Here is a 24,418-nt window from a genome sequence, read left to right on the forward strand (position 1 = left end):
ATGCACAAATATGGGACTTTTCAGACTAATACACAAAAATTGCTTCTGTTTTACGTTTTTATTTGTTTTAATTACATTTAGGATTGTTGACTACCCTTGCTGTCTCTGCAGTCTGTATCTAGGAGTCGGCTGAAGTCCATGAACCCCAGACCACCCAAAACTATCATTACACCAGTTCTGTGATAGTCAAGTTTCTAGTCATTAATAAGACTCCATCCATGGGATGTTTGTGTGTGCTTTGAATTATTGAAAATTAGTGTCTTATATTCAATGCAAAAGGTCTCTTACTGAACCCTCAGCAGAAACACAAAACAACCATCTATGATTGTGGCTTTTTTATTATCCACTTCCATACAGCACTCAAAAGTACACAGAATTACTACTTCAAAGCCTATTGTAAAGAAACTTTTAAACAACTGAACTATCAGTGGGGACTAGTTTGTATTCATGGTTTAGCAGCAATTAGTTATCTCCATCATTAATTGCTCAAGACAGATCGACTTCATAACCACAAAAGCAATAGTGACAGATGTGAGATACATCTAAAAAACAGGAGTAAAATATTAATACCCTGATGCAGGCAAAGATCCATAGGCTGCTGTGAGAAACTGACACTGCTGAGGAGTAAAGAGCTGTTGTAGTCAATTTAACCCTGGTAAAAACAGCATAAAAATATGATGTGAAAACTATACTGCACTTAAGCCTAGTGAATCTCTGGCAAGGAAAACCTTGTAAATCAAACAGAAATCATTCAGTACACTTAACTCAGAAGAACTAATCTCACTTTTCACAACATATATAAAGCTGTCTTACTGTTAAGGTATTAAAAGATGTTTTACTGTTAAGGTATTAAAAGTTCTTAGTCACACCAATTTTCATGGATGTGAATATGGCTGGAAAAAAGACTGACTAGCAACTTATAAAATGAAAATCTAAGTACTGTTAAGTTCAGGGGGATGATGAAGCAGCTTACTGTACACTACCGTGGAAGCTACATCAATCTAAGCCTTGTCACTTGTTAAAAAAATTCTTCATAAAGTAGCCCCCAGACTCAGTATCACCATCTCCCCTCAATACAGGTATTTCACTACAAGCATTACTGTTTCTGAAAATAGAAAAATCTTTCACAATACACAGGCTAAGAAAAAAAAATAAATAGAGATCCACCTTGTAAATAAATCTTGCAGATCAGTTCAGAACGTCACTTACCAGAACTGTGCAGGAAGGTTACTGCAGTGACTGGGGAATATTCACTGGAAGCTAATTAATTTATTCTCTTTTAATATTCAATATTGAAGGGTATTGCAGAGAAAAACTACAGTTCAGGAAAATGAGTTTCACAATAAGCAGTTCTACAAAGAATGCAGAGTCTACACTCAGTATCATATTCACAGTACTTAATTTCATTTCTGGATTCTTGAAAGGATGAGACATCTGATAGTAAAAGACACAAGGCTGAAAAAACTGCTAAGTGATTCAAGCAGTTTCTGCTTCTTAACTCTGTGTAAAAGATTTTTTTCCTTGATTAGCATTTTATACCAACTCTGAAATCTTCACTTCCCACCACCATTAACGAAAAATGCATTCGGTAAAGGAAGGAAACGCAAGCTTCCTATTTTCACAGCCACTTAAGCTTTGTGCTTAGCCCTACTGAAGGTAGACTTTGGCACCACTCAACAATACCTCTCACTCTTTTTAAAGAACTTTATTTTAAAAATAATTTTAATTCATTAGACCATACTTTATAAGTTACCAATAGGACGGACCTGAACTCAAGCATCAGACATTTGTTGCACTTTCAAGTTTCGTAACAACGTGACTTTGCAAAATGAAATTGTACATTTAGATTCACAGTTTAATTGGTTGAAATCTCATAACATTTAAAAACATTGGAGTCTGAATTGAAAGGGATACATGTGAAGCGCACAAATACTGGAAAAGGTCATAACCCCAAAATGCACTTGAAAATGGAATGCAGCTAGTTAGTCAGACTGTAGTTTAGTAATTTCACATTTAACCTAGTTAGCACCTTAGTGAACTCAACCACTGAACGTGAGAAATATAGTGCATGTAGTGTGACAACAGGTACTGTATCATTTCATAATGAGACTGAGTTTTCTTGAGCATTATGTGCCATATTTTTGCAAACTGGTAATATTTTAGATGCCTTCTTAAAATGTGTAAATGAACAATGACTACAGTTAGTCTAAACAAAGTAATACTTCCTACTTTTTATGAGTTGAGATTTTTAAAAGCAATCATTCATAAGGATTGCATCAACATCAGTTAGCAGAGGAAGATCAAACTTTATTGAAACTGCTTGCATACAAAATATATTGCACTATAACCAAACAAATGTCAACATAAAATCCAATCTGTTGTAGCTAATATGTACAGAGAATATTGCCCAAGAGCAGTTACATTACAAGGTCAGTCTACCTTGGTTAATTATCTACAGTATTTTAAACCAAACAGCTTACAGATGATGTGTGCAAGGTACCAATTTCTGTTTTCAAATACTATACATTCCCAAAATAAATAACTAGAAACCAACATTAATGTTTGGCAATACTTTTTAAGACATTTTTTATATTTGTTAAATCATGTGCAGTTTGTTGCCATTTTTAGTATGCTCACCTGTATGCAAGGAAAAAAAAAAAAGAATGAAAAAAGCAAAGAAATAAAACTCACAAAATACAGAGGCAAGGTCAAGTTTGTACACTTCCGTACATAAAACAGTGGCTCTCCTGGAGTAATCTGAGTAAAAATGGATTTAAGTGAAGGTCCTTATACAGTTTTGCCAAGTCTAATGTGTGATCAGAAATAAAAAGGACAGCTCTTCCTACCACTTCCCATCCTTTCCTGCTGTACAACTGTACTTTGGATTAAACTCTGTGACACCTTCAAGCTGGCTGGGTAATTCAGACCTTGTACCTCAAAAGATGATCAATTTTCATTCAACCTTCAATATCTCCGACTACTGTTTCTGTACATTTCATGGCATTACACTTGGTGATTTTCTTCCTCACTCTGATGAGATAGCCCCCAAATTAAAATAATTAAAGAATTTTTGGGAGGATGAAAAACATCAGCAGTTTAAACTGGTCATCTGGCCAAAGAGCAGGCACACATTACTAGCTTGTGAACACGTTACACTTGTTCCCTCAGTAACGATGGAGTACTTTAGTTTTCCACAATGGAAAGGTGGTGTGTGGTTGTTTTTTTTTTTTCAGCTTTTGTTTTTTGAGTGTGTGATTTGTTGTTGTTATTTTTATTTTTTTTTTAGTTTTTGTTTTTTTTAAAAAAAAAAAAAGCTTCTGTACTGCCTACAAAGGAAAAATTACACCCCGTTTTCAATAACACTATATGCCAAATCTTCAGTGCAAAATAAATTTCCTATTCTTATAACTGCCTAACTCAATGTTTATGTAAGGAAAAAATTATGGAAAGCATGCACTTGTCTATAAAGTACTAACGCCTGACAAGGATTGCTACATATATTTTACATTTAGTGTTACCAACTCATCTTCCCTGATTTCTGCATCCAAATATAATATTCCTACCTGCCAAGATATAAAAAAGGCACAGATCATACAACTTTTTTTGCTAATGAAAATGACAATTGTTACATCACACGTATTTCGGGGTCCACTAAAATATTGAAAAAGGTGGACCAGAATGTGAACTGACACAGGACATAAAACGACATAGCATTTCATGAAGAACTTGTAAGTCAGATTGAAAACAGAAGCCAATTTGATTACTGCAAACACTATTTATTCTGAAAATTGAAATTGAGCAGTGGATTTGACCCGATGTGTTAAAATGGTACAACTGAACAGAAAGTTTACCAATGCACAGCTCAGTATTTTTAAAACAAAAGAGAATCTTTCATTGTTTGAACTGCAATATGTACTTGAAAGCAATTTTGAGAAATTCAGATATTTTTATGCAAATATTTGAATAACTTCTTATTCTGAAAACAACTGCATACTGTCGATGTTAAAAAAGGCTAACAGAGAACATATGTTCATTTCATGCCCTGCGCCATCTTGCCTACTATTTGTCTTTGGCCTAACAAGTTTCTCTAACATAGAATAGGAATTACTGAAACAGTATAGGAAATATGACTTCAGAATTATGCAGTTTAGGGTACTCCGTTCACCAGTGGCTGTTGACCATCTGCGCTGTCCGTTTTCTCTTTCTTCTGGTTACGTTCTTTACCCGTGCGCAGCCGACTACCTTCATTGGAGGTATTCTGTAATGTTTTAGTGTGGACACTCCTTTCATTATTGCAGTCAATTCTGATCTGGAACAAGTCAGAGTTATATAAAGCATTCTCTTCCTTTCATTCACCCCTCACACATTCATTACCTTAGCTGCCTGGGAGAAGCATTATTTATTGAACAGAAGGCACGGATAATACCACACACTCATGGCTTTGTTAACTGTATCCAGACAAAGAGTGTGTGTTTCTGTTCAAAAATGCCACATACTGGGGACAAAAAAACCCCAAACAACCAACTAAAAAAAATCCTATCTACATTCTACCTAGCCTTAGAAGTAAAACAATTTCTTCCCAGTGTGTTTGTGCAAAAGGAAGTTGAAGAACTAACAGCAGACTGAAGTCTGAAAAATCATTTCACTTTCAATAATTCAAGTTATTACTTATCATATACAATTTTTCTTTTTAATTACAGAAAAGTTGCCATGAAATGATACTAACACTCATAAAAGTCTACTCAGCCAACTGTTGAATCTGGGGGGGGAAAAAAAAGTTCATTCAATCCACCAAAAAGACTTCTTTGTCCTTTTTAAGTGGTCGCAAAAAAAATTTCACAAGATGCATTTCAAAAGCAAAACCTGAATGCTGATAAAGGAAATAAGTCTTTCCTTGAAGTATTTAAAAAGGCTTCCAACTTGAAGAGTCAAGTTTCAACAATATCCAAGTACTAATTCCCATACAGAATATAATCTCATCCAGATCTCAGAGCAACAGGAAAAAAAAAAAAAGGATCATGGCCTGTTGAGAAGTGCCTTAGTTTCTTTTTCAGCACCACAATTGACTACTAACTACAACAAATTTTGCAAGTTAATCAGTCTTTAACTATAGAAGTTCCATGGACATAAAAAAAAATTATGACACATTTGTATTTCAGATATATGTTCAGGTACTACACCTTCAAGTGTAGTATGCCCACTTGGAAAATCAATTGCTCCATTTCTACCCCCTGTCATTTCTTAAACAGGCTCTCTAAAACCAAACCAAGAGTCATCTCAATCTCCCATTGGAAGTGTGACTCCTGGAAGCACCACGCAGAGGGCAGCAGCTTATAGCTGCTCATTAGTTCTTCCCAACATAACTCATCCTATGCAGTAAGAAATGGTAGAAGGTTTGCATGTTATTTCAAACAACAGTTTCCATATGGGGAAACTTAACCTACATGAAATAGCCTGAAAACTTTACCCAACACCACGTATTTGAAAAAGTTGTAGAAATATCCTTATCAAAGACTATAAAATATTTAAGGTTGTAAAGTATTTCAATATATGACTTTGGAAAGTGTCTTGGCATGCATTTTTAACTTACTTTCTAGATTTCATAGCCTTCAATTGCTAACATTTCATTTAGTAGTGAAGGTAGTTTCTGAAGTTTAATCTTACTCTGAAGACTCTGGCTACAACACACTCTTTTTATATGAAGTGTTTGGGATTCTCCTCCCTCAGGTATATAGGTGACAAACACCACCACAAAATGCAGCAAGAAACAAAAGCTAAAGCCAAAAAGCCAGTAAGAACAAAGACTGAAATCAATCTGATTAATAAATGCTTGGTACTGGTGATTAGAGTTCCAGCTAAACTGAGAGCTAAGCTAACATTACAGTGTTGCATCTTTACACAACTTGATATATCCAGATTCCTGTGTGCATGCTACAAAATGACACACAACTCTTCCACATCCCATTAGAGAATTAGGAAGCACAAGGCCACTGTGTCAATTGCAGCTAAGACTCTAAAGTCAGTATGACACTCAACCTTAAGCAGTGCAGACTTTTAATAAGAGAAAAATTACCTCAAGAGATCCATCTGCTGTTCTCCCTTTTGCATCTCTTGAGTTACGTTGACGGTTATCTGTTCGTGACTGTTCATCATTTCCTATAAGAAGAATTTATCGAGTTGTTCAGCAAAGAACTATGATCTTCACTTACTTCAGTGGTATGTAAGCATAATAGAGAATTAATGTTTTTGGATAAGAAATTTAAAGATATTCTTAATAACGTAACAGTTCTTAAACTATGGGCCAAGAATCACTGAAGAAAATGTTCTCACGTGTTAAAGTAGACAAAACCACTGTGTCTAAACCCACTGCAGTTTAAAAAGAGACTATCTATTGAAGAAAAACATCTCTCAAAATAATTAACCTCAGAAGTACACTGATTTTAGTACTGCTTAACATGTTCACAATTTTTCTAATGGTTTATAAACCATTAGAGCATATACACATATAAACCATATAAGCATTACCCCCTACAAAGAAAATCTTATTAGTTCAGCCACACCTATACTTTGGAAAAAAAAAATATCAAGATATAAGGAGAGTTGTAGACAAAAAAAAAATATTTAAATAATGAAATACCACAAGAAATACACATAATTAAGTTCTTTCATCTTACTTTTGTTTAGTCATTTCCATTAAACACAGTAATTCTATTCTAATTACAACCCCAAACAATCCTGTTGCAAGAAATAAAATACAAGATGGGAATACAGAGAGTGGGATGAGTAAAACAGGATAAAAGAGTTTTCTCTATCCACTGATGAACTACAACCTGATGCCTTGACCCCCATGAGTGATGGCACAGCCCACAAACTTCTGTTAAGATGCATATCAGGAAAGCAAATTATTCAAAATGCCACCCCAATTTATTCATATAGGCTTCACATAACGTATGAAGAGTCAGAGATGAAATCCCCCTTTAACAATTCTGCAGACTACACCAAAATGTGTGAAGTAGTTTGATACACTCGAGGTCAGTCAAGGCTGATAATCACACGGACTTCAACAAGCTGAAAGAATGAGCCAACAAAAACTCATTAGCTTTAAGGATGAAGCTCAAGTTCCAGAGCTTCAACAGGATTACCTCATGCAATAGTACATGCCACGAAATGACTACGTATGCAGCAGCTCCACATGAAAGGAGCTGTCCCGTGGACAGCAACTTGAATAAGACATGACTGTACTCTTGCAACAGGGACAGCTGACTGAATAATAGGTTGTTTCCTGAGGAATGTGGCCAGCAGAGTAGGAGGAATTTATCCCCTCAACATTTAACACATCTGAATCAAAGCAGTCAATTTAAGCCACTAATAAAGTGGAGAGAATTCAGGAGAGGGCCACCAGGATGACTAGAAGGCAGGAGCAGATGACAAACATGAAGCTTATAGAAGGGAGTTTGCTCAAGGATTCTAACACTAACCTGTTTCAAAATCAAATCTACACTTACCTTTGAATCCTCCACGACCCCTCCCTCCTTGCCCTCTTCCACCACCTCCACGTCTTCGCCCATCTCCTCTACGAAGGTAGTTGTCTCGCTCCTCTTCTGCTGGGGCTGCTGACCAATCGCTAAGTTCGTCTCTGTGATCAGATTCTGTTTCAGAAGCATTTGATGCTTCAGAATTAGTTCCTATCGAGATGATAAAAAAAATAATTTCCAAACATGCCAGTGTAGCTTACCATCAAAACACTGAGGCAGCAAAAAAACCCAACAAAATCCAACAGACCACCAGCCCTTACAAAAACGTGTTTGTTTTTTTTTTCAGGTGTTGTTGAACAGTTCTGGGGTTTTTTGCCTCCCAACCCACACAGTATAGGCAATACATAAAACTGTGATATGCATTGCCTCTTCAAAAATTAGACAGACAGAAGTTAGAAGTGTATTTAATTAAGTGCACCAGAAAATGTATTGGTGTCATCAGCCTACCAATGTATTACTGAATCTACTATGCAAATGAAGCAAGCCTGGTAAAGCGTAGTAAGTCTAATAGAATATTCTTTTGTATTTCTAAACCCAAAAATTCTGAGTAAAATCTGTTCTGTCTTTCCTCACCATCACAACACCTCTATGAAAAGAAAAATAAACTCTATCATGAAACAGCCTGTAACAGACACTACAAAAGCAGATAACCAAGTCAGAATGCTAGAAATGTATCAAATCCAAACTAACTGGCCGTTATAATTTTTGTACTTAACAGATCACCTTCACTGATTAGAAACTGGTTCTTTTCCCTAATCTTTTCCTGCAGAACCCTGTTATCAGGTAGGTGAGCTAAGATCTTCTAAAAATAGTAGAATCAGCTTCAGCACAAAAACATTCATTTTATGAGGCAGAAGAGAAACTTCAACACAGGCCTTTCAGCCAGGACAAACAGCAGCTAACTTATATTAGGGATAATGAACTAAGAAATTGCTCTGAAGCAGCACAGTCCTGAAAATATTAATATTCCTGAATATTAATGAATTACACAAGGTTTTATAAATGGTACATTGCATTTTGGTGACTAGGCTCTTGTAGTAGAAACAAAGTTCAACATAATACAAGGAAAATAGCTTTTCTGCAAATTGAGCTACATAGTTTAACATAAGAATATTTGTATTATGATTGCTTCTTATACGGTCAAATAAAAACTGAGGCATTATCATTAGGAACTGTTCAAGATATGGATAAAATAACAATCATTGCCCAAAAGAATTGATAATGTAGAAGACATAAGGCCTGCAGTGACAGCACAAAGGGCAACGGCTTCAAACTAGAGAAGATTTAGACTGGATATTAGAACCACATTTTTTACTAGGAAGGTGCTGGATCACTGGAACAGGTTGCCTAGGAAGGTGGTTGAGGCCCATTCCCTGGAGATAATCAAGGTGAGACTCAACAGTGCCCTGGGAAACTTGGTCTAGTTGAGGATGTCCCTGCTGACTGTAGGGAGGTCAGACCTTTGGAGGTCCCTTCCTGCCTGAACTATTCTACAAGTATACTGTCAGTCAGGAACTGCATGGAACTAAGTTTAGAATACTTATAAGCTCTGCATTTTACCTCAGACTGTTTTTGCAGCTTAAAGCTCTATATAATCTTTAAATATTAATATTCAGTATTAACTGAAATTTTGTTTTAGCAGCTCTCCTTCCAAGTCCAGGGTTTTTTATGAAGTGGAAGACCACTAGGCCACTCTCTAAATACTAAGTGTACTTCTAGTTACCTACCTGAAGCATAGCCTGGACCACGTCTGCTATGCCCTCTGTTTCTGTAAGGTCGACTTCCACGTCCAAGTCCTGGACCATCATCGGTCATGTACCCTTTGTCTTTATCTGTACGATTTGGTGGTGGCCTAGAAGTAGCTCCAATCTGCCGAAGCTGTTCGTCGATTTGCAATCTTTCCAAACGCAGCTGGTCCACTTCCTACACAAACACAGCAAGTCATATGTAAGCACTCACTCCTCAAGTTGTCTGAATGTACAGGCACGCAGTTCTCAAAGAAAAAGTGCTTAAGTATTGTGACTAATAATCTCTTTAGTATTTAAATAGCTATTGCTAAATTGGTTTACCAAAAAACCCCTTCCATTCAAATCTATTTCTTACCAACATAAATCTCCTAGCGGCACAGTTGTCAAGTTTAGGTTTGTTTAAAACTGATATATCAGGTGAAAGTCATCTAATGAATGTTTTTTAGCAGATACAACTATATTGCTGTTAAATTCCACTTAATTGTAATGAATAATACCAATGAGGAAGCATAAAAGCATAGTGCTGTAACTGAGGCCCAGAAAGACAGCCAGCACACAGAATTCTTAACATGCTAAAAAGAGATAAACAATACTCTACAGCAACATAAGAATACTTTTCCTAGTCTGAGATGCAGCCTAGCTAGACAGGTCACCCAGTCCAGCTAGGTCTGTAACAAGTTGCCTCAGCACTCAGATGCATCCAATCAGATCCTGCCCCCTAACTTAGTCTTCTTTTAAGAAGGCTAAGTCTTTGTAGCTTTAGATTCTCCTATTGGTTTCAGGGGCTGGTACTCCTCAGGACAAATCTCATCAATAAAGTAAGAAAAAAAGAAAACACAAAAAACCAAACCAAACCACCACAGTGAATAAGCCATTCAATACTCATCCTTTTCCTTTGTTACTAAGTTCCCTACCCCCGTTAGGCAGCAGGCCTGCATGTTCTATAGGATTCTGTTGCTGTCAATATAACTGTAGAAACCCTTCTTTCTTCCCTTGACATTCCTAGCCCTCCACAAATCCAGATGGACTTCAGCTTTCCTGAACTCATCCCTCCTGGCTCACCTGTCCTCACTTCCACCCCTTGTTTATAGTTTATAGTTTCATTCAGGGTTGGAAGGGACCACACGGATCATCTAGTTCCAACCCCCCTGCCATGGGCAGGGACACCCCACACTAGATCAGGCTGGACAGAGCCTCATCCAGCCTGCTCTTAAACACCCCCAGGGACGGGGCCTCGACCACCTCCCTGGACAACACATTCCAGGGTCTCACCACTCTCATGGTGTATGCTTCCTTTTTATACCTGAATTTTGCCAGAAGCTCAAAGTGATCCCTGATACTGTTAGCATCTGCCCCTGAAACAGACTTATAAATTTTATTATTTTGTATTTTGAATCTGAGAAAAACCCTGGTTTCCAGCCCATCCTTCAGTTAAATGATTCCATGACAATGCAACATGGCTTAGAGAAAAAAAACTCTAGGCTAAAAAACTTTTGTAACACCAATTTTTTCAACAGCTTTTGGGACCTGAAGAGTTGGATCATAAACATATCTTAAACATTGATAGAAAAATTCCATTGGCAAAGCAGCATAATTTTCCTCACCTTTAAATAATTAAGATGATAATCCAGAAGAACAGTTGCATTAGTGATGCTGTCCTTGGTGCCCACAAACACAAATGGTACCATTCCCTAAAACACAGTAACAGTAGTCCTACAGTTATTCACTAGGAATCACATACTGAAGAGAACCAAACATACTAAAATCAAACTCAAAAATATTTTTTTTTAACTTCTGCATGTTTTAAATATACTATTGTCACATATACATTTTAGTGTTACTTAGATCAGGTAGACCAATTCCCTTCATGCAGAAAGTTTCAGCAATGAAATTGAGATTGTATGTATCACAATGCCAGCATTTTTCTGACAAAGTAGAAAAGAGTCAATTCAAAACACTTCATGCTTCCTCCCTTCAAAATTAACATTATTTTTGCTGATGTCTACTCTCACACCACGTTCTTTTAAGCTACAGATAGGTAAAGCAACCTTTGATCTATAAAATGTAAATCAAATTAACACCATGCCATAAAACAAAACAAAACTTGACCCTTTTTAAGAATTTCCCAGTCTGTAAAAAGGGAAAAATTAAAGAGTTAGTACTTCATTAATGATTGTTAACCTACATCTACCTTTCAAGCATTTTGTTTAAGCAATTCAGCAACTACCTGAAAAATGTAAAGCTACATATTCTAATGCCTGAAGTTATGACACTCAGAAATAAAATACCTGAAGACTAACTTCAGTGGCCAAAACAGAATAAGAGATCAACCTAAAAGAGTCCCCTTGAGTGCTGAAAACTGAACTTCAGCAGATACAAGAATAAATTCCACACCAAACTTCCTGACACTAAAAAAGATCTAAGCAGCATTTCTGAGGTGTGACTGCAGCCCACACAGACCCAATGGTCTAACCTTATACTACTTGACCAGCTGCAGCATCACTGTGGCAGTGTAAACTTCACTGTGGAATGCAAAAGTCAACCCAAAAGCCTCATAAACACCTAGCTGCTTAAACCTGTGCCACTGTAGACTGACATCTTGACTATGCCTACTGGAGTAAAATTTTGGTATCTCAATTGTTTTTTTGGTCACAGAAGTAAAGCAACTTGAGACACAAATATCTTCAAAAATAAGATATAGGCACAACATGGTGAGGTTTCAAGTGGCAAGTCCGTCATTTGTCTTGTCTTTGCCTTTTTTTTTGTTACAGCTAAACAACTTTTGGTAGATCTTATATTTGCATGAAATAAATTTTTTAAATTATGCAATCTTAAACTTCAACACTAGCACTACTATTCATGAGCATGAGAAATCCATTAGTCAAAGGCATCACTGATTGAAATGCTTTTTCTGGGGTATTTTAACTTTCATAAATATTTAATCTGATAAAGGGTAATGAAATTTCTACTAACCTGGCTTTAACTAGCACATAGTACATCAATTATTAAAAGATCACAAGACAGTCAACTTAAAACACTTAAGAAAACAGCTTGCTATTTTTTTAGCAGTGGATTCTAGATACAGCAATGCCAACTATTAAAAATATGAGCTGGTAACAGCGTCCAATGCTTTTAACCATACAGAGGCATCAAAGTGCTTATTTATTAAACACCATTTCCATCTTCAAAGCAAAAAGTACCAATCTTCAGCTTAGCTTCAGTGGTGAACACTGAGCAGACCTTACATGTGTAAGGCATGTAGAGATGAAAGTAATATACTATTGTCACAAGCAGTGCCTATTTCATTTTACAAAGATGAAAAGTATAATTTGACAATGAGACCTTCAGAAAGTTGCACTTGAAATTCATGGGCAGCACTCTAACATCTTACTCACTGGAAATAGAATTTACTAAAATTTAAAACTGAACTAATCTTTACAAAAAGAAGGCCTGCAACATCCAAGTTCACATAGGTGAAGACCAATGCACATTTCAAATAGGAAATACAGATAAAGTTGCAGGAACTAACTATTACATGCCAAGATTTGATCTCATGTTTCTGTGTTGCTCCTGGTATGACACCACTAACATATGAAGCAGCGTAGGCAATGCCAAGTGTTAGCAGTATCATTAGCAGAATATGAATTCAGAGCTTGGCAGGTAAAAGCTTTCAAGTTAATCTTTAAAAGCTGCATTTCAGATTAAAGAGCATCAACAAGTAAGCTTTTTCAAGCCAAAAACCCCAACTAATCAAAAAACCCAGACATACAATGTGCAGCCACAACAGTTAAGTGATTCTCTTTTACTCTTTTATTATTCCCTGGACTGACATTAACAATGTTTAAAGTTTTAGCCTGCAGCAATGATAGCACTCTCTTGCTAAAGTTAGTTAAGTTTTTGTTAAGAATTTATCATTAGAAGTTAAATATGACAGTGAATCCTTTTTATCTAAACATTGATCATTACCTTTTCAGACAGATGTAAAAACCTAGTGAAGTAAAAACCCCGAACTTACTTAATTCCTCAGCCACCATTTACAGAAAAATGGAAACTGCATTTGGAGTCTTCAATAGTAGTTTTACAGTGGTAATAAGAAAGATGAAATAGGTCCTTAAGCAAGAACTTGAGTTCTGAAAGGGTATTTCATACCTTGTTCACAGGAGCAAAGGTTCCTTACTTGGTATGTATTTAGATTTCCAAGTAAATTACAGACAGTTCAGTTTTTCTTGAGCACAATTCACTTTTGAAATTGCAGGCAATCTTTTTGCATTGAGATGTTAAAAAGTTTCATGCCCAAAACATTACTCAAAATCTGTAAACTTTCTCCTCAACACAACCCCACATAAAAGAACCTCAAATTACAAAGTTTAAGACCTCATTAAGGCCTCACAGAAGGTTGACAGCTTTCCTGTACATATGTTGTGTGCACTTTTTTTCCTTTAAGTTACAGTTTACAAGCTATTCTGAATTTAGTTTTCTTTTTTTTTCCCCCAACCAAAAAGTGCCAAAAACCAAAACCCAACCAACCAAAAGGTTTTCTACATCAAGTACAGGCTTTTCCTTACGATTTCAGAAATTACTAACAGAACTTTAAACCAGGTAAAACCCTAAGAGATGAAACTCAAAGCAAATCAATGAATAGAGAATTTTATGCACAGTGGTTTATAGCTTAGCTGCTTCTGGGAAACAGTATCAATGCTTTTAACAGGAATAAAATATAATTTGTAAAGTACATCACCAGCAAATTCTTCAAACAAGTCCAATTTATATAAAATTACCCCTCAGTATTAAGAGGGAAATACAGATTCCATCAGAAAACTCCACATTAACCAAAACTTTATCTTAGCACTACGAAGACCAAAGAAGATTTTATCATTAGGCAGATTATAACAGTCAACTCATAGGGAAGTGACATTAACTGAAAACATACCTCCTCTTGTGGAATATTTTTGTCATTTTCAGCCTCAATTCTCACTCTTACAACACCAGATTTGTCCACAATCTCCTGAATCAGTTTTCCATTTTTTCCTATTACTTTTCCTAGAAAGAGAACAGACAGAATGTAGGGATTTCCCCTAAACCCAAGAGTAGTACTACAATCAAACAGGAGTACGCGCAAGAATTTGTCAAAAATGACTTCATACACCACAACAAAGATTTCATTAACAAGCCATGAATTAAAATGTCCAAGAAAGCTTGTGGTGTTAACTTTGGTAATGGTCCAAAGCAACCACTGCAGCATACAGAAAGAGAAGGACTTTAATAATAAAGGTTGTTACTAAAAACAATTTCCTTCTTTTTCAAAGCTTTTATAAAAGATCAAAGGAAATTCAATCAAATGCCTTACCTTTTATAAAATTGTTGAACATTATGCAATTACAGACATATTCAGTTATCTTTCATGCTTATTCGATTTTTCGTTGGTAGGCTTAAAATAACCTCAGTGATTTACAACTAAACGTTGTTGGTTACATCAAAAAACCCAACAAGAACAAAACTCGCCCCAAAAAACCAAGGAAAAACAAACAGAAACAAAAAATTCCTTTTACAATACCCTAACATTTGCTGTAACCACCTTCCGGATAGAGAAACTCGTAGTTCTTTTACAAGTTTTATTTTGCAGAATTTCATATTGCTTCAACACTAGCTTTAATAGAGTGCTTGACAACCTATTAAGTATCTGCTTGTAGAGGTATGTTGTACTATCCAGTACTGGCAGATAAGGACAGCAAATGAAGCTATAGATTTCTCCTCACACACAAGGGTTGCAGGCATTCTTGAGGACTTTGTAAGGTGTCTGATAAAGGAAATCTATTAGATCATCTTTTGGAGTATTTTCTGGGGGACCTTAACTAGATGTTAAGTTGATCACACTGTGCTGCTGCTAAAACTATTTCAGATGTCAAAGGAGAAGGGGAAAAAAGGCAAATACAAGTTAAAAAAAAAAGATTAAAAGTACAGTAGGAAACTGGAAGACTGCAGATAAATCTATTGTATAGTTAAACTAATCTCTAGAAATCTTTGGAGGAAGTAATTTAATTATTTGGCTCAGTCCAGAAGCTACTCTACTACTTATTTAACATCAGCACATTGCTCCTAGTTTAAGAAATTCCTGAACTAAAAAGCAGGAGACAATTTCTTACAATGTACTGAAGGTAAACCTGTCTACAAAAGTTCTCCATGAAGCTGAAAACCAAACAAGCCCCAGACCCCAACATTTGAAACCTTTCCTATTTTTCAAGCTTTTTACCTTGCCACCATTCTAAAAGTAAAACCACAGTTCCCAGAAACCATTTTTCCTTACTATCACACAGCCGCCAGAATTGACATACCTACTAAATTTCTTGGGACTTGTATGACATCTTCAGCAAATTCAAGGTAACTTCTGGCCTTTTTCACTGCATCTTGATCCTAAAAGAGACAGATATGAAAGAAGTGAGCTCTGTTTTCCCAAACTATTTGTATTGATTTTCAGTTTTGTGAGTTTATTTTGTTTAGAGCTGTTTTTTTTGTTGTTGTTGTTTTTGTTCTTGTTTGTTTGGATTGTTAGGATTTTATCTTTTTAAAGGCTAAAGAAGGGAGCTTACCTCTCCGTAAATATGGAATGTGCAAGTATCTTCATCGAGATCAATAGCAGTCACTCCAGGGACCTTTCTGGCTTGCTGGATATTAGCACCATGAGTGCCAATGGCCAAACCCATTAAGTCTTCACGTACAACAAACTGTTCATGAAATCGTGATGCAAGTTGTCTAGAACTCTGAAGAAAAGCATATTAGCTTACTTGGATTTTCAGTATACCAGAGAGAAATCAACATAAATTTACAGCCAATTCTTTAATTGGGTACTTGGCCTACTTTTTCATTTATCCTTATAATGCACTTATTTTCACTTTGAATATACTGGAGTCTTCTTCAGAACTCCTGATACTGCTTCTAAGTATTAGTAAGGCTAGCCTCTAGCTGTATTGACACCTCTACATTTCAATTACCACAGAGTATCCATAGCTGTCATATGTAACTATTTAAGGCAGCATTTGCATTAATAATAAAGCCACCAGCCCTGCACTGATTATTAAAGCACACCCTGTGATCTGAGGGAAGAACTACATCCATTTCAACAGGTAGGTGGAAACAGGAGGAACTCATTCACTGGGCATGAAAATCATATAGAAAACAGCAACCATAGACACCTATTGCACTTATCCACAAAAAGAATAATTTGTGTCTATGAAAGACCAGACAAAATAAAGGTGTAATTGGAATACACTGCTTGGATTCAGAGAACAATTACATGAAGAATTTAATCTCTTTCAATCACATTTCTATCAAGACAGAAGGATCAATCTGAGAACTTGAGATTGTCATGTGCTAACAAGACAAAATTCCTTGTTTTGGCAGGGTAGTAACAATGACTAAGGACTATACTATTAAAAAGACATTCAATCATATGCTTTTGAATTAAAAACCTGGTTACTGTTTTGCAAATCTCATCACCCTTGCATGCAACTGTTATGGTGTAACCTAACACAAAATGGCTAACAATGCTTTAATGAGTATCTTCTGCATTAAATGAGATACCAGAAAAGAAAGAGAAGCAACAAGAACTAACAAACTTTTATATTTGGAAGATTTTCTAAATAACTGAAAAAGTGGCACTAGAAACCTTGACAAAATTTGCAGAACCCCCCAAAACAGCCCTGAACTTCCAAACGAACTGTTAGTGTGCTCTGACTTGATGCACAAGCACACATATAAATGCCCATATATAAAATATAGTTTTAGTATTTTCTTAATTATATAAAGCTTCCACCACACAGTAAGATCACAGAAGAGAGATGGGAACAGAGGAAAGCGTTCATGAAATATTTTGTAGCACACTGGAGTAGGATGGTGCTGAGAATATTTGAACATGCAGGAAACCTAGATTTTGTCAACATCCATACAATCCTGCACTGGTATAAACACCCTCAGTCAATCCCAGGTGGCTCAGATTAGTAGCATGAACAGATCGTATGAGTGCAAGGAAAAACACTTAGGAAATGCTGAACTGCATATAGTGCAGAATCTGTTAAGCGTGTAGGGAAACTGTTGAAGATAAGCAGACTCTTTAAAAAAAAACAACAAACAAAACCCCAAAAAACCCAAACAAAAAAAACACCATAAAAAACCCAAACAAAAAACTCCCCACAAGTTTAAAAAGACTAAAACAATGACTGTTAAGTTTCTCCTATACAGCCTCTTCATAGTCTCAAAACCAGTTCTTATAGGGTGCTTGTGCTACACAAAGCAGGAAAATTGCAAAGTGTAGTCACCCTGAGAACTAAAATAAACATATGAAGAAAAATCAGTAAGAGATAAACATACAGGAAAAGTATTCTTTATATTCTATTCTAAAATTCGAAATAACATTGTCATATATTTAAAGGAAGTTACAGTACCTAAATCCACAAAGAAGAGCAAATATAAAGTGAGTAAAAGTCATTATTTGCCACAGTGAGTAAAATTCCTACATAATAAGCGTGGACACTATCAACAAACATCTGAGGAAAGTAGCAGTATTTTAATACAGCGAGGGAAGACAGAGAATTTCCAATTGTGATAGTCTATCAAGTAAAATGGAAAGAGTTTTGCAAGGAAGAAAAGGGCTAAAGCTGTATATTATCTTTCCAGAGCCAAGATACATAATCAAAACTGTAACTACCATAAAGACACATATAAGCAGAGTTCAAATTAGCAGTTTAACCTCAGCAGTGTGAGGTTCTACACAGGCTGAAAAAACCATCAGGAAAGTACCCACAGTAAGCCCTACTCTGTGCCAGCTAAGCTGCTGCTGTTAGCTGACCTGCTCCAGCCTAATGCTGTTGAGATCCTGTGCTAAATCACTATCACAGAGAACTGGCTAAAGTACACAACGGTAAAAATATCCAACTATCATTAAATACTTCATATACTCAGAGAGCTTTATCAAGCACTTCATGAACTAGATTACAGACAACTCAAAGCAAACAATTTTAAAATGCTCACAGATCTACATTTTAACAGATAATTCACATGTCGATTCATTAGTTGACATCTGTTACAGACTGCCACGTGGTCACCCTGTTCTCTACTCTCAAGTCAACAATCAGTTACTAACACATATCTATGATATGTAGAAAAGACCAACATTGTCACTGGGGGCCTTGGCTGCAGTTACATTGTTTGTACTAAAATAACATTACCTTTTCTGTGAATTGCCTATTACAAAATGTATTTTGTTCAAGCATAGGAAATTCTGTACTCTACTTCCCTCCGATAGATTAGCATGAAACCTACTTGGAGGCCATGACCAAATTGTACTTAGACAAAATCTGAACTAGAATGTGAAAGTACACTTGTAAATTAAAGCTTTTCTGTATGTCAAAACAATGAAACCACAATGCAAACAAAAAGTGGTTATTTTACTTGATGCTCTAAAAGCCATGTTCGAAAAGCAGAGCCAAGCAACTCAAGAAGCTAACATACAGAAAGGGTACCAGACAAAAAAAAACAAGAAAGAAAAAACCCAACCAAATGGAAAAAAAGGAGCTGGTGTGCTGATAATGGCTCAGAAAGCAGGAAAGGTAAAACTGCTGTAAGAAAAAAATTAGTAGCAGATATTTAAATTCAGAGAGTATGACACAGAACACTGATGGAAACAATGAACTATTAATAATGCACTAAAATCCAAAGCATTCACTAAGTATCTCTGCTGCAGACAGACATGTACAGTCTGTTTGTATGTCAGCATTTCAATATAAACAAGTACAGTTTTTGTAACACAGAACTTTTCTTTTCAGGTTTGGTTGAAATGGATCTTGTATTTATTATTTGCAGAAAAAGCAAATGTCAACATGCAAAACACCAGCCAACTTTTGTCATGCAAATTGCAACAGTATGTGTTTATCTCACAACCTTCACTTAAATACTGCTCAGGTAAAAGCTCAAGTCCAACAACAGTTTTCTAGTGAGAACAAAATCCAGTCATTGTAAGAACTTCAAAATTTGAACAATTAAGATTAGTTTGGGAAAGGAATCAATAACAACAGCTGTTGGTGCATGCATTTGTGGAGGCACATGAAGAGAATTAGCTCTATAGAGGCTGTTTTTCTTCCCACCTCTAAAATAATACTTTGCACTTCAAGAGGTAAACTGCCCACACAATTGTCAGTTCTGGAGGAAGACAGAAGAATGGATTACTGAAGAGCTACAGTGGTGTGCTCAAGAAGGAACATGAATGAGAAGAAACCGGTCTTTTCTTGGTCTTGAGGAAAGTCAAGACCCAAACAAGCTTGGATTACAGCTCTGAAATACAGAAATCAGAAGACTAAAGGAAGCAGGAGAGAGAACTTCTACAAACAACTAGCACACCTACTAGATAAAAGAGGTGTCAACTAGACATCTCTGTTCAAGGTAAAACCAAATACATGTAACCCTTGGGATGAGGGAGGGAATGAAACCTGGCTTTAAAGTAACAAGGCTGGGGCATACCAACATGTAAAACGAATTACAGTAGTTACAGTGGCATACTAAAATGAAGTTTTCAGATGTTGCTATTTTTTCTAATTTGTAGACAGGAAAAACACATGACATGTTAAATTCTACTTTATAAGCATCCCCTAATTTCCTAGCCTACTCTCCTACTCTTTTTTTTTTTTTTCCTCCTTCCCCTTCTATGGGCAAGTATGAGTCAAGCTTCTTACCAGTCAACACCCACTCTCCAGTCACAGGAATATCAGAAGCTGTATCTGCTCTAAGATGATTCCTTAACATTTCATCTATAGACAAACCCATCCCTTTGTACAGCCTACCAACATTAGCTGCACCCCTTGCACTCCTCATTTTCACGGTGGTGTTTGGCCTAGAGCTGGATCTTGCAATCTCAATATCATCCCATATTCATTCCCGTCTATTTTTTTCTTTAAAGTAATCCAAAGCTATTGAATGTGGCATTATTTCTGCAACAATGACTAATAATTTTATGCTTCAAAATATAAAAGAAATAAATGCATATAGATACATATATATATATATGTTTATTTATCCCACAAAAAGTCCTGCTGAATGAGATGAGATTGCATGAAAATGAGCCTTCGCAAAACAGGCCCTTTACCTGTAAACGACTTTGTTTGGTTACATCTCCATCCACCCCTTTTTAACACCAACAATACATAACTACTACAGCTCCAATGCAAGTCTCACCAGCTAGGAAATGTACAAATATTCTATGCATTGATTTTTGTAACTCAAACCATTTCAGGGAGAATGAACAACATACCTCTAGCTGTTTGCTGGCTTCTTCATTTCTCAGTATCAGGGATAACTTGGTACGAAGACTTCGAAAGTGCATATCAATCAGCATATTCGCCCGCTTTGTGGTTACGTCATTGATTGACTAAATTATTAACAAGGAAAACACAGCAGTTTACATACAAACAATTTAAAACAAACCACTGGCAATGGTATGCTTGGATGTCTTTACTTACCAATATAATAAGCTGGTGGTTTTCAGAATCGTATGTTACAGAAAAAGCTCCAACTGCCTTTTTGAAGTCCTTATGTGCAGATTCTTTGGCACACCTAGGAATACAAAAACCTGCCAAGTTGTAACTGCTGCATTTATGGTTCAGAGCCAAAAAAATTTAACTTCTTAATACAAAGCACTTAAATATATCTGAGTTCTCCCTTTTAATGCAGGTGTTATTATTATTCTGTTGTTATAATTTACTTAGCTATTTTTTCTTTCATCTCTTTGCATATAAGTATGATTAGAAAGATTTCAAGAGTTTTCTGCATGTACATCTATCAAATGTAAACTGGTTAAGCAAAACTGCCTTAAAAAGCTGTAATTGTTGCAATCAGCAAGTCCCAAATTTCAAACACACCATGCATCAGTATATGCAACTTCACTGTAACTGCTGCAGCATTCTAATGACCTTAAACTCATTCCATGATGTATTTGCTTCTCCAGGCTTCTTCTGTCCACTTGCTACTTAGTGAACTTGTGCACTATAGCATTAACGTCAGGTTAAAAGAAGAATTTCTGGATTTATGGATTATTCCACATTGAGGCAATAACGTGCATCTCAAAAAAGCAGGAAGTGATCTGAAGCAAAAAAGGGGGAGTCAGTTTTAGAGCTATATTTACATGAGACTGACATACCCATGTTCCGGGAGAAAACTACTTGGTTTCGTATCTTACTACAGGAGGTTTGATTGCTGCACAACTATTCCCACAGCCATCAAAGCACCTTGAAAGAGTGGCCTCTTTAAAATTACCAAAAGAGTTGTCAAAGAATGGGTTCAGATTAGTCTGCACATAACTCAACATCTGTAAGAACTAAATTCTTAATCTGTACCACATACAAGCCTTGAAGAAACTATTTCCTCATCCAGGACTCAACTGTCTTTCCAAAAATCACTTTTCTCTTTCTGAAGTATGAGCAAGTCCGCATTTGTATTGTACCTGCAAATTCTAAAGTTAATTTAGAGCAGTAAAAAGATGTTTTTATTCCTTCTTGAATCAAGCTCAGGAAGTTACCCATATTTTGATGTCAGCTGTAAATAAATGTTTGTACTTACATTTGCCTTAAATCTTCCGGAACTGCCAGTTTGATTTTATGAAAAGTATCTTTTGTTGCAGGTTTGTTGGGGTTCACAGATCTCAAACGCTCAATGGTGACAATTTCATTGTATGTAGCATCACAGGCTGCATATTCTATTACGTAGAACTGATATAAAAAATAATAAAATCATCCAAGCCACGTATTTTACAACAAGAGCAAGTTATTACATTACTAAGCAAAAGGCACTTTTGGTAACTAAGTCAAATTAGAATTTTTCAGGTTGAGGTTTTAGAATAAAAACCTTTATTTAGAATAAATAAATAGGTTAAAGGTGATTGCAAAAGTTCTAATCAAGAAACTGAAAATCAAGAGGGACAACTTAGGAAGCATTATGCACATCAACATAAAAAACAAAAATACACATAAATATGTAAAAAATATATATATATGTATATATGCATACTCCTACCTCACCCTTTATCATTCTCACTTTAGCCAACCACCAACAGCAGGGTTCTTTTTCATTTGCCCTAGAATAAACCTAAAAAATAAAGATCACATGTTACATTATCTGTAGCATTCTTAAAGACATCACAAAAGTTGACTCTAGTATGACCAGAACTCAGTTATAGGGGCAAAATCCAGCAAAAAATATAGGTGCATAAAGTCTCTAATCTAAGCACTACAGAGAGCATGTAACAGATGAAACGTCTATTGCAAATATAGACAGACTTACGTACAGGTAGATTAAGTATAGAAGATTTAGATAAATAAATTGTACCCAGCATACTGGCATTAGTTGCTTCAGTTTTGTATATGGTCAGGAGAGAGATAATTCAGCCTTTTACATCTGTTACTATTTCATCAACAACATTCTCATTATTTGCAGGTCCAATGAGTTCCTACCACTGTGTGGAAGAGGACAGGTATCTACACTTCTTGTTTCGAGTGGATGATCTGATACACACACTAAAGTTTTGCCACTTTCTCGTCTTTCAAATCAAAATAAACTTAAATAGAATGTAAGCATAATATAAATGTTGAAACTTCTCTCTTTTAGAATTAGAAAAATCAATTTTTCTAAGTCTATAAAATGAAGAAAATTTAGGAATGCTCTATACTAAAGCCAGTCTCTCCATATTCAGAAGCATTTACATATAGACATTATTGTATTTTACATGCATAAGCATAATGCAAATTATCTCATTCAGCTTGATGTTTTGGTAATACAGACATTATTAACTTGCAGCTGAATAACTATAGTTCAGCATTCTAGATTAATTCTAGATTAACTCCATTCTGATAACAAACTGATCTAATCAAAGAAACAGTGCTGATGTTTGTAAATCAGCATGGAGGTTATGGTGATTGGAATTCTAAAATAGCTGTATAGTTCACAACTGTCAAAATGTTTTTGATGAGACATTGTGCTTTATGTAGTACTGAAAATGAAAAAGGAGACAGCACATAACATGGAAGTAAACGTTCCACTGGCTTGGCTGACAGTTTTCACCCGGATTTCTCTCACTTCTCAAAACAAATGTTAATGGAGCATAAATACCTCTACTTCATCGCTTTCATTTATATCTTTATTATAGCCTGCAGGTGGTGGAAACCTCACATCATGGAATGGTATTTGTCTCTCTGGTTGCCAGCTACAAATAAAAATACAGTGAATGGTCTAAACATTTTCACTTGCTTTGTCAATAGAAATCAGAAATATTTTTATTCCATTAATTCTACATTTTTAAATTTTATGGAGTTTCTGTGCACATATGTATTAAATATAACAGGATCTAATGTATAAATAATAGTATGAAACATACCTAAGTGACTAACTAGCATCTTAAACCAACCCCTGACTCTACCTGCAGTCTTTACAGTTCTAGGTTATAACCCCCAACATAAGAAACAGTTTCAAAATGCACTCCATAACACAGAGTGACACTTCCTTCAAAACAAGCCTATTTATTATTTTTATCTGGATCTACCATAGATCATGAAAACTTTATGAGGATTCAGTCTGATTACAGTTTTAATTTTCAGTTAACACAGACTGGATAAAATCATCAGAAAAAGATGATTTTAAAAAAATAAACTAGAAAACAATTTCCAAAATTCAAGAGGTGATGCCATAACAAAGATTCACAGGAACAAGTATATAGCAGCGTGTTATTCCTTTCCTAAAGGAAACGAAACTTAAATGGTATAATGGAAAGTCAACTTTTTATGTCCTTAAATGATAGGAAATGAACATAATTTAATTTATAGCCTAGAAATCTGGTATTTATCACTCACTATAAACCAAATTTTGTAATAATGCATTCTCCTAAATCTAAAGACATTCACGCAAGACAGAGGCAGTCATGCTACCACTGCTGGCTGACTCAAACATCGATTGTCATCATGTACATTCAAGAACACGCTTATCTTCCCAACAAATCCTGTTACTATAGTTTTGTACTTTATAATTGCTTTTTAACTGTTTGTTTTTAAAGAAATACCATACTGCAGAAAATCTCAAACAATTCTAAGATATGCTAGCAGAATA

At 35.7% G+C, this 24,418-nt stretch overlaps 1 protein-coding gene across 5 annotated transcripts in view; it reads right to left on the reverse strand.

Annotated features, from left to right (window-relative positions):
* Nucleotides 1-2,286: 2,286 nt before the first annotated feature.
* Nucleotides 2,287-24,418, reverse strand: part of FMR1 (fragile X messenger ribonucleoprotein 1) — a 30,580-nt gene continuing 8,448 nt past the window's right edge. For 2 of the 5 annotated variants that reach the window (XM_068152204.1, XM_068152201.1), the window contains exons 3-15: nucleotides 23,429-23,522; nucleotides 22,337-22,408; nucleotides 21,884-22,032; nucleotides 20,788-20,881; nucleotides 20,580-20,696; nucleotides 15,871-16,041; nucleotides 15,616-15,694; nucleotides 14,214-14,323; nucleotides 10,888-10,974; nucleotides 9,263-9,458; nucleotides 7,506-7,685; nucleotides 6,074-6,156; nucleotides 2,287-4,258 (exon numbers count right to left, since the gene is read on the reverse strand). In XM_068152204.1, the coding sequence (XP_068008305.1) occupies nucleotides 4,148-4,258; nucleotides 6,074-6,156; nucleotides 7,506-7,685; nucleotides 9,263-9,458; nucleotides 10,888-10,974; nucleotides 14,214-14,323; nucleotides 15,616-15,694; nucleotides 15,871-16,041; nucleotides 20,580-20,696; nucleotides 20,788-20,881; nucleotides 21,884-22,032; nucleotides 22,337-22,408; nucleotides 23,429-23,522 (1,543 nt within the window). In that variant the 3' untranslated portion in view covers nucleotides 2,287-4,147. Of the gene's footprint in view, nucleotides 4,310-6,073; nucleotides 6,157-7,505; nucleotides 7,686-9,262; nucleotides 9,459-10,887; nucleotides 10,975-14,213; nucleotides 14,324-15,615; nucleotides 15,695-15,870; nucleotides 16,042-20,579; nucleotides 20,697-20,787; nucleotides 20,882-21,883; nucleotides 22,033-22,336; nucleotides 22,409-23,428; nucleotides 23,523-24,418 lie in introns of all 5 variants that reach the window. The other 3 variants (XM_068152203.1, XM_068152200.1, XM_068152202.1) reach the window with 2 other exon arrangements.

This window comes from Melanerpes formicivorus, unplaced genomic scaffold (genome assembly GCF_026170545.1).
Source record: "Melanerpes formicivorus ecotype bairdi unplaced genomic scaffold, bMelFor1.0.p_v2 SCAF_22, whole genome shotgun sequence".
NCBI classification, from domain to species: Eukaryota; Metazoa; Chordata; class Aves; order Piciformes; family Picidae; genus Melanerpes; species Melanerpes formicivorus.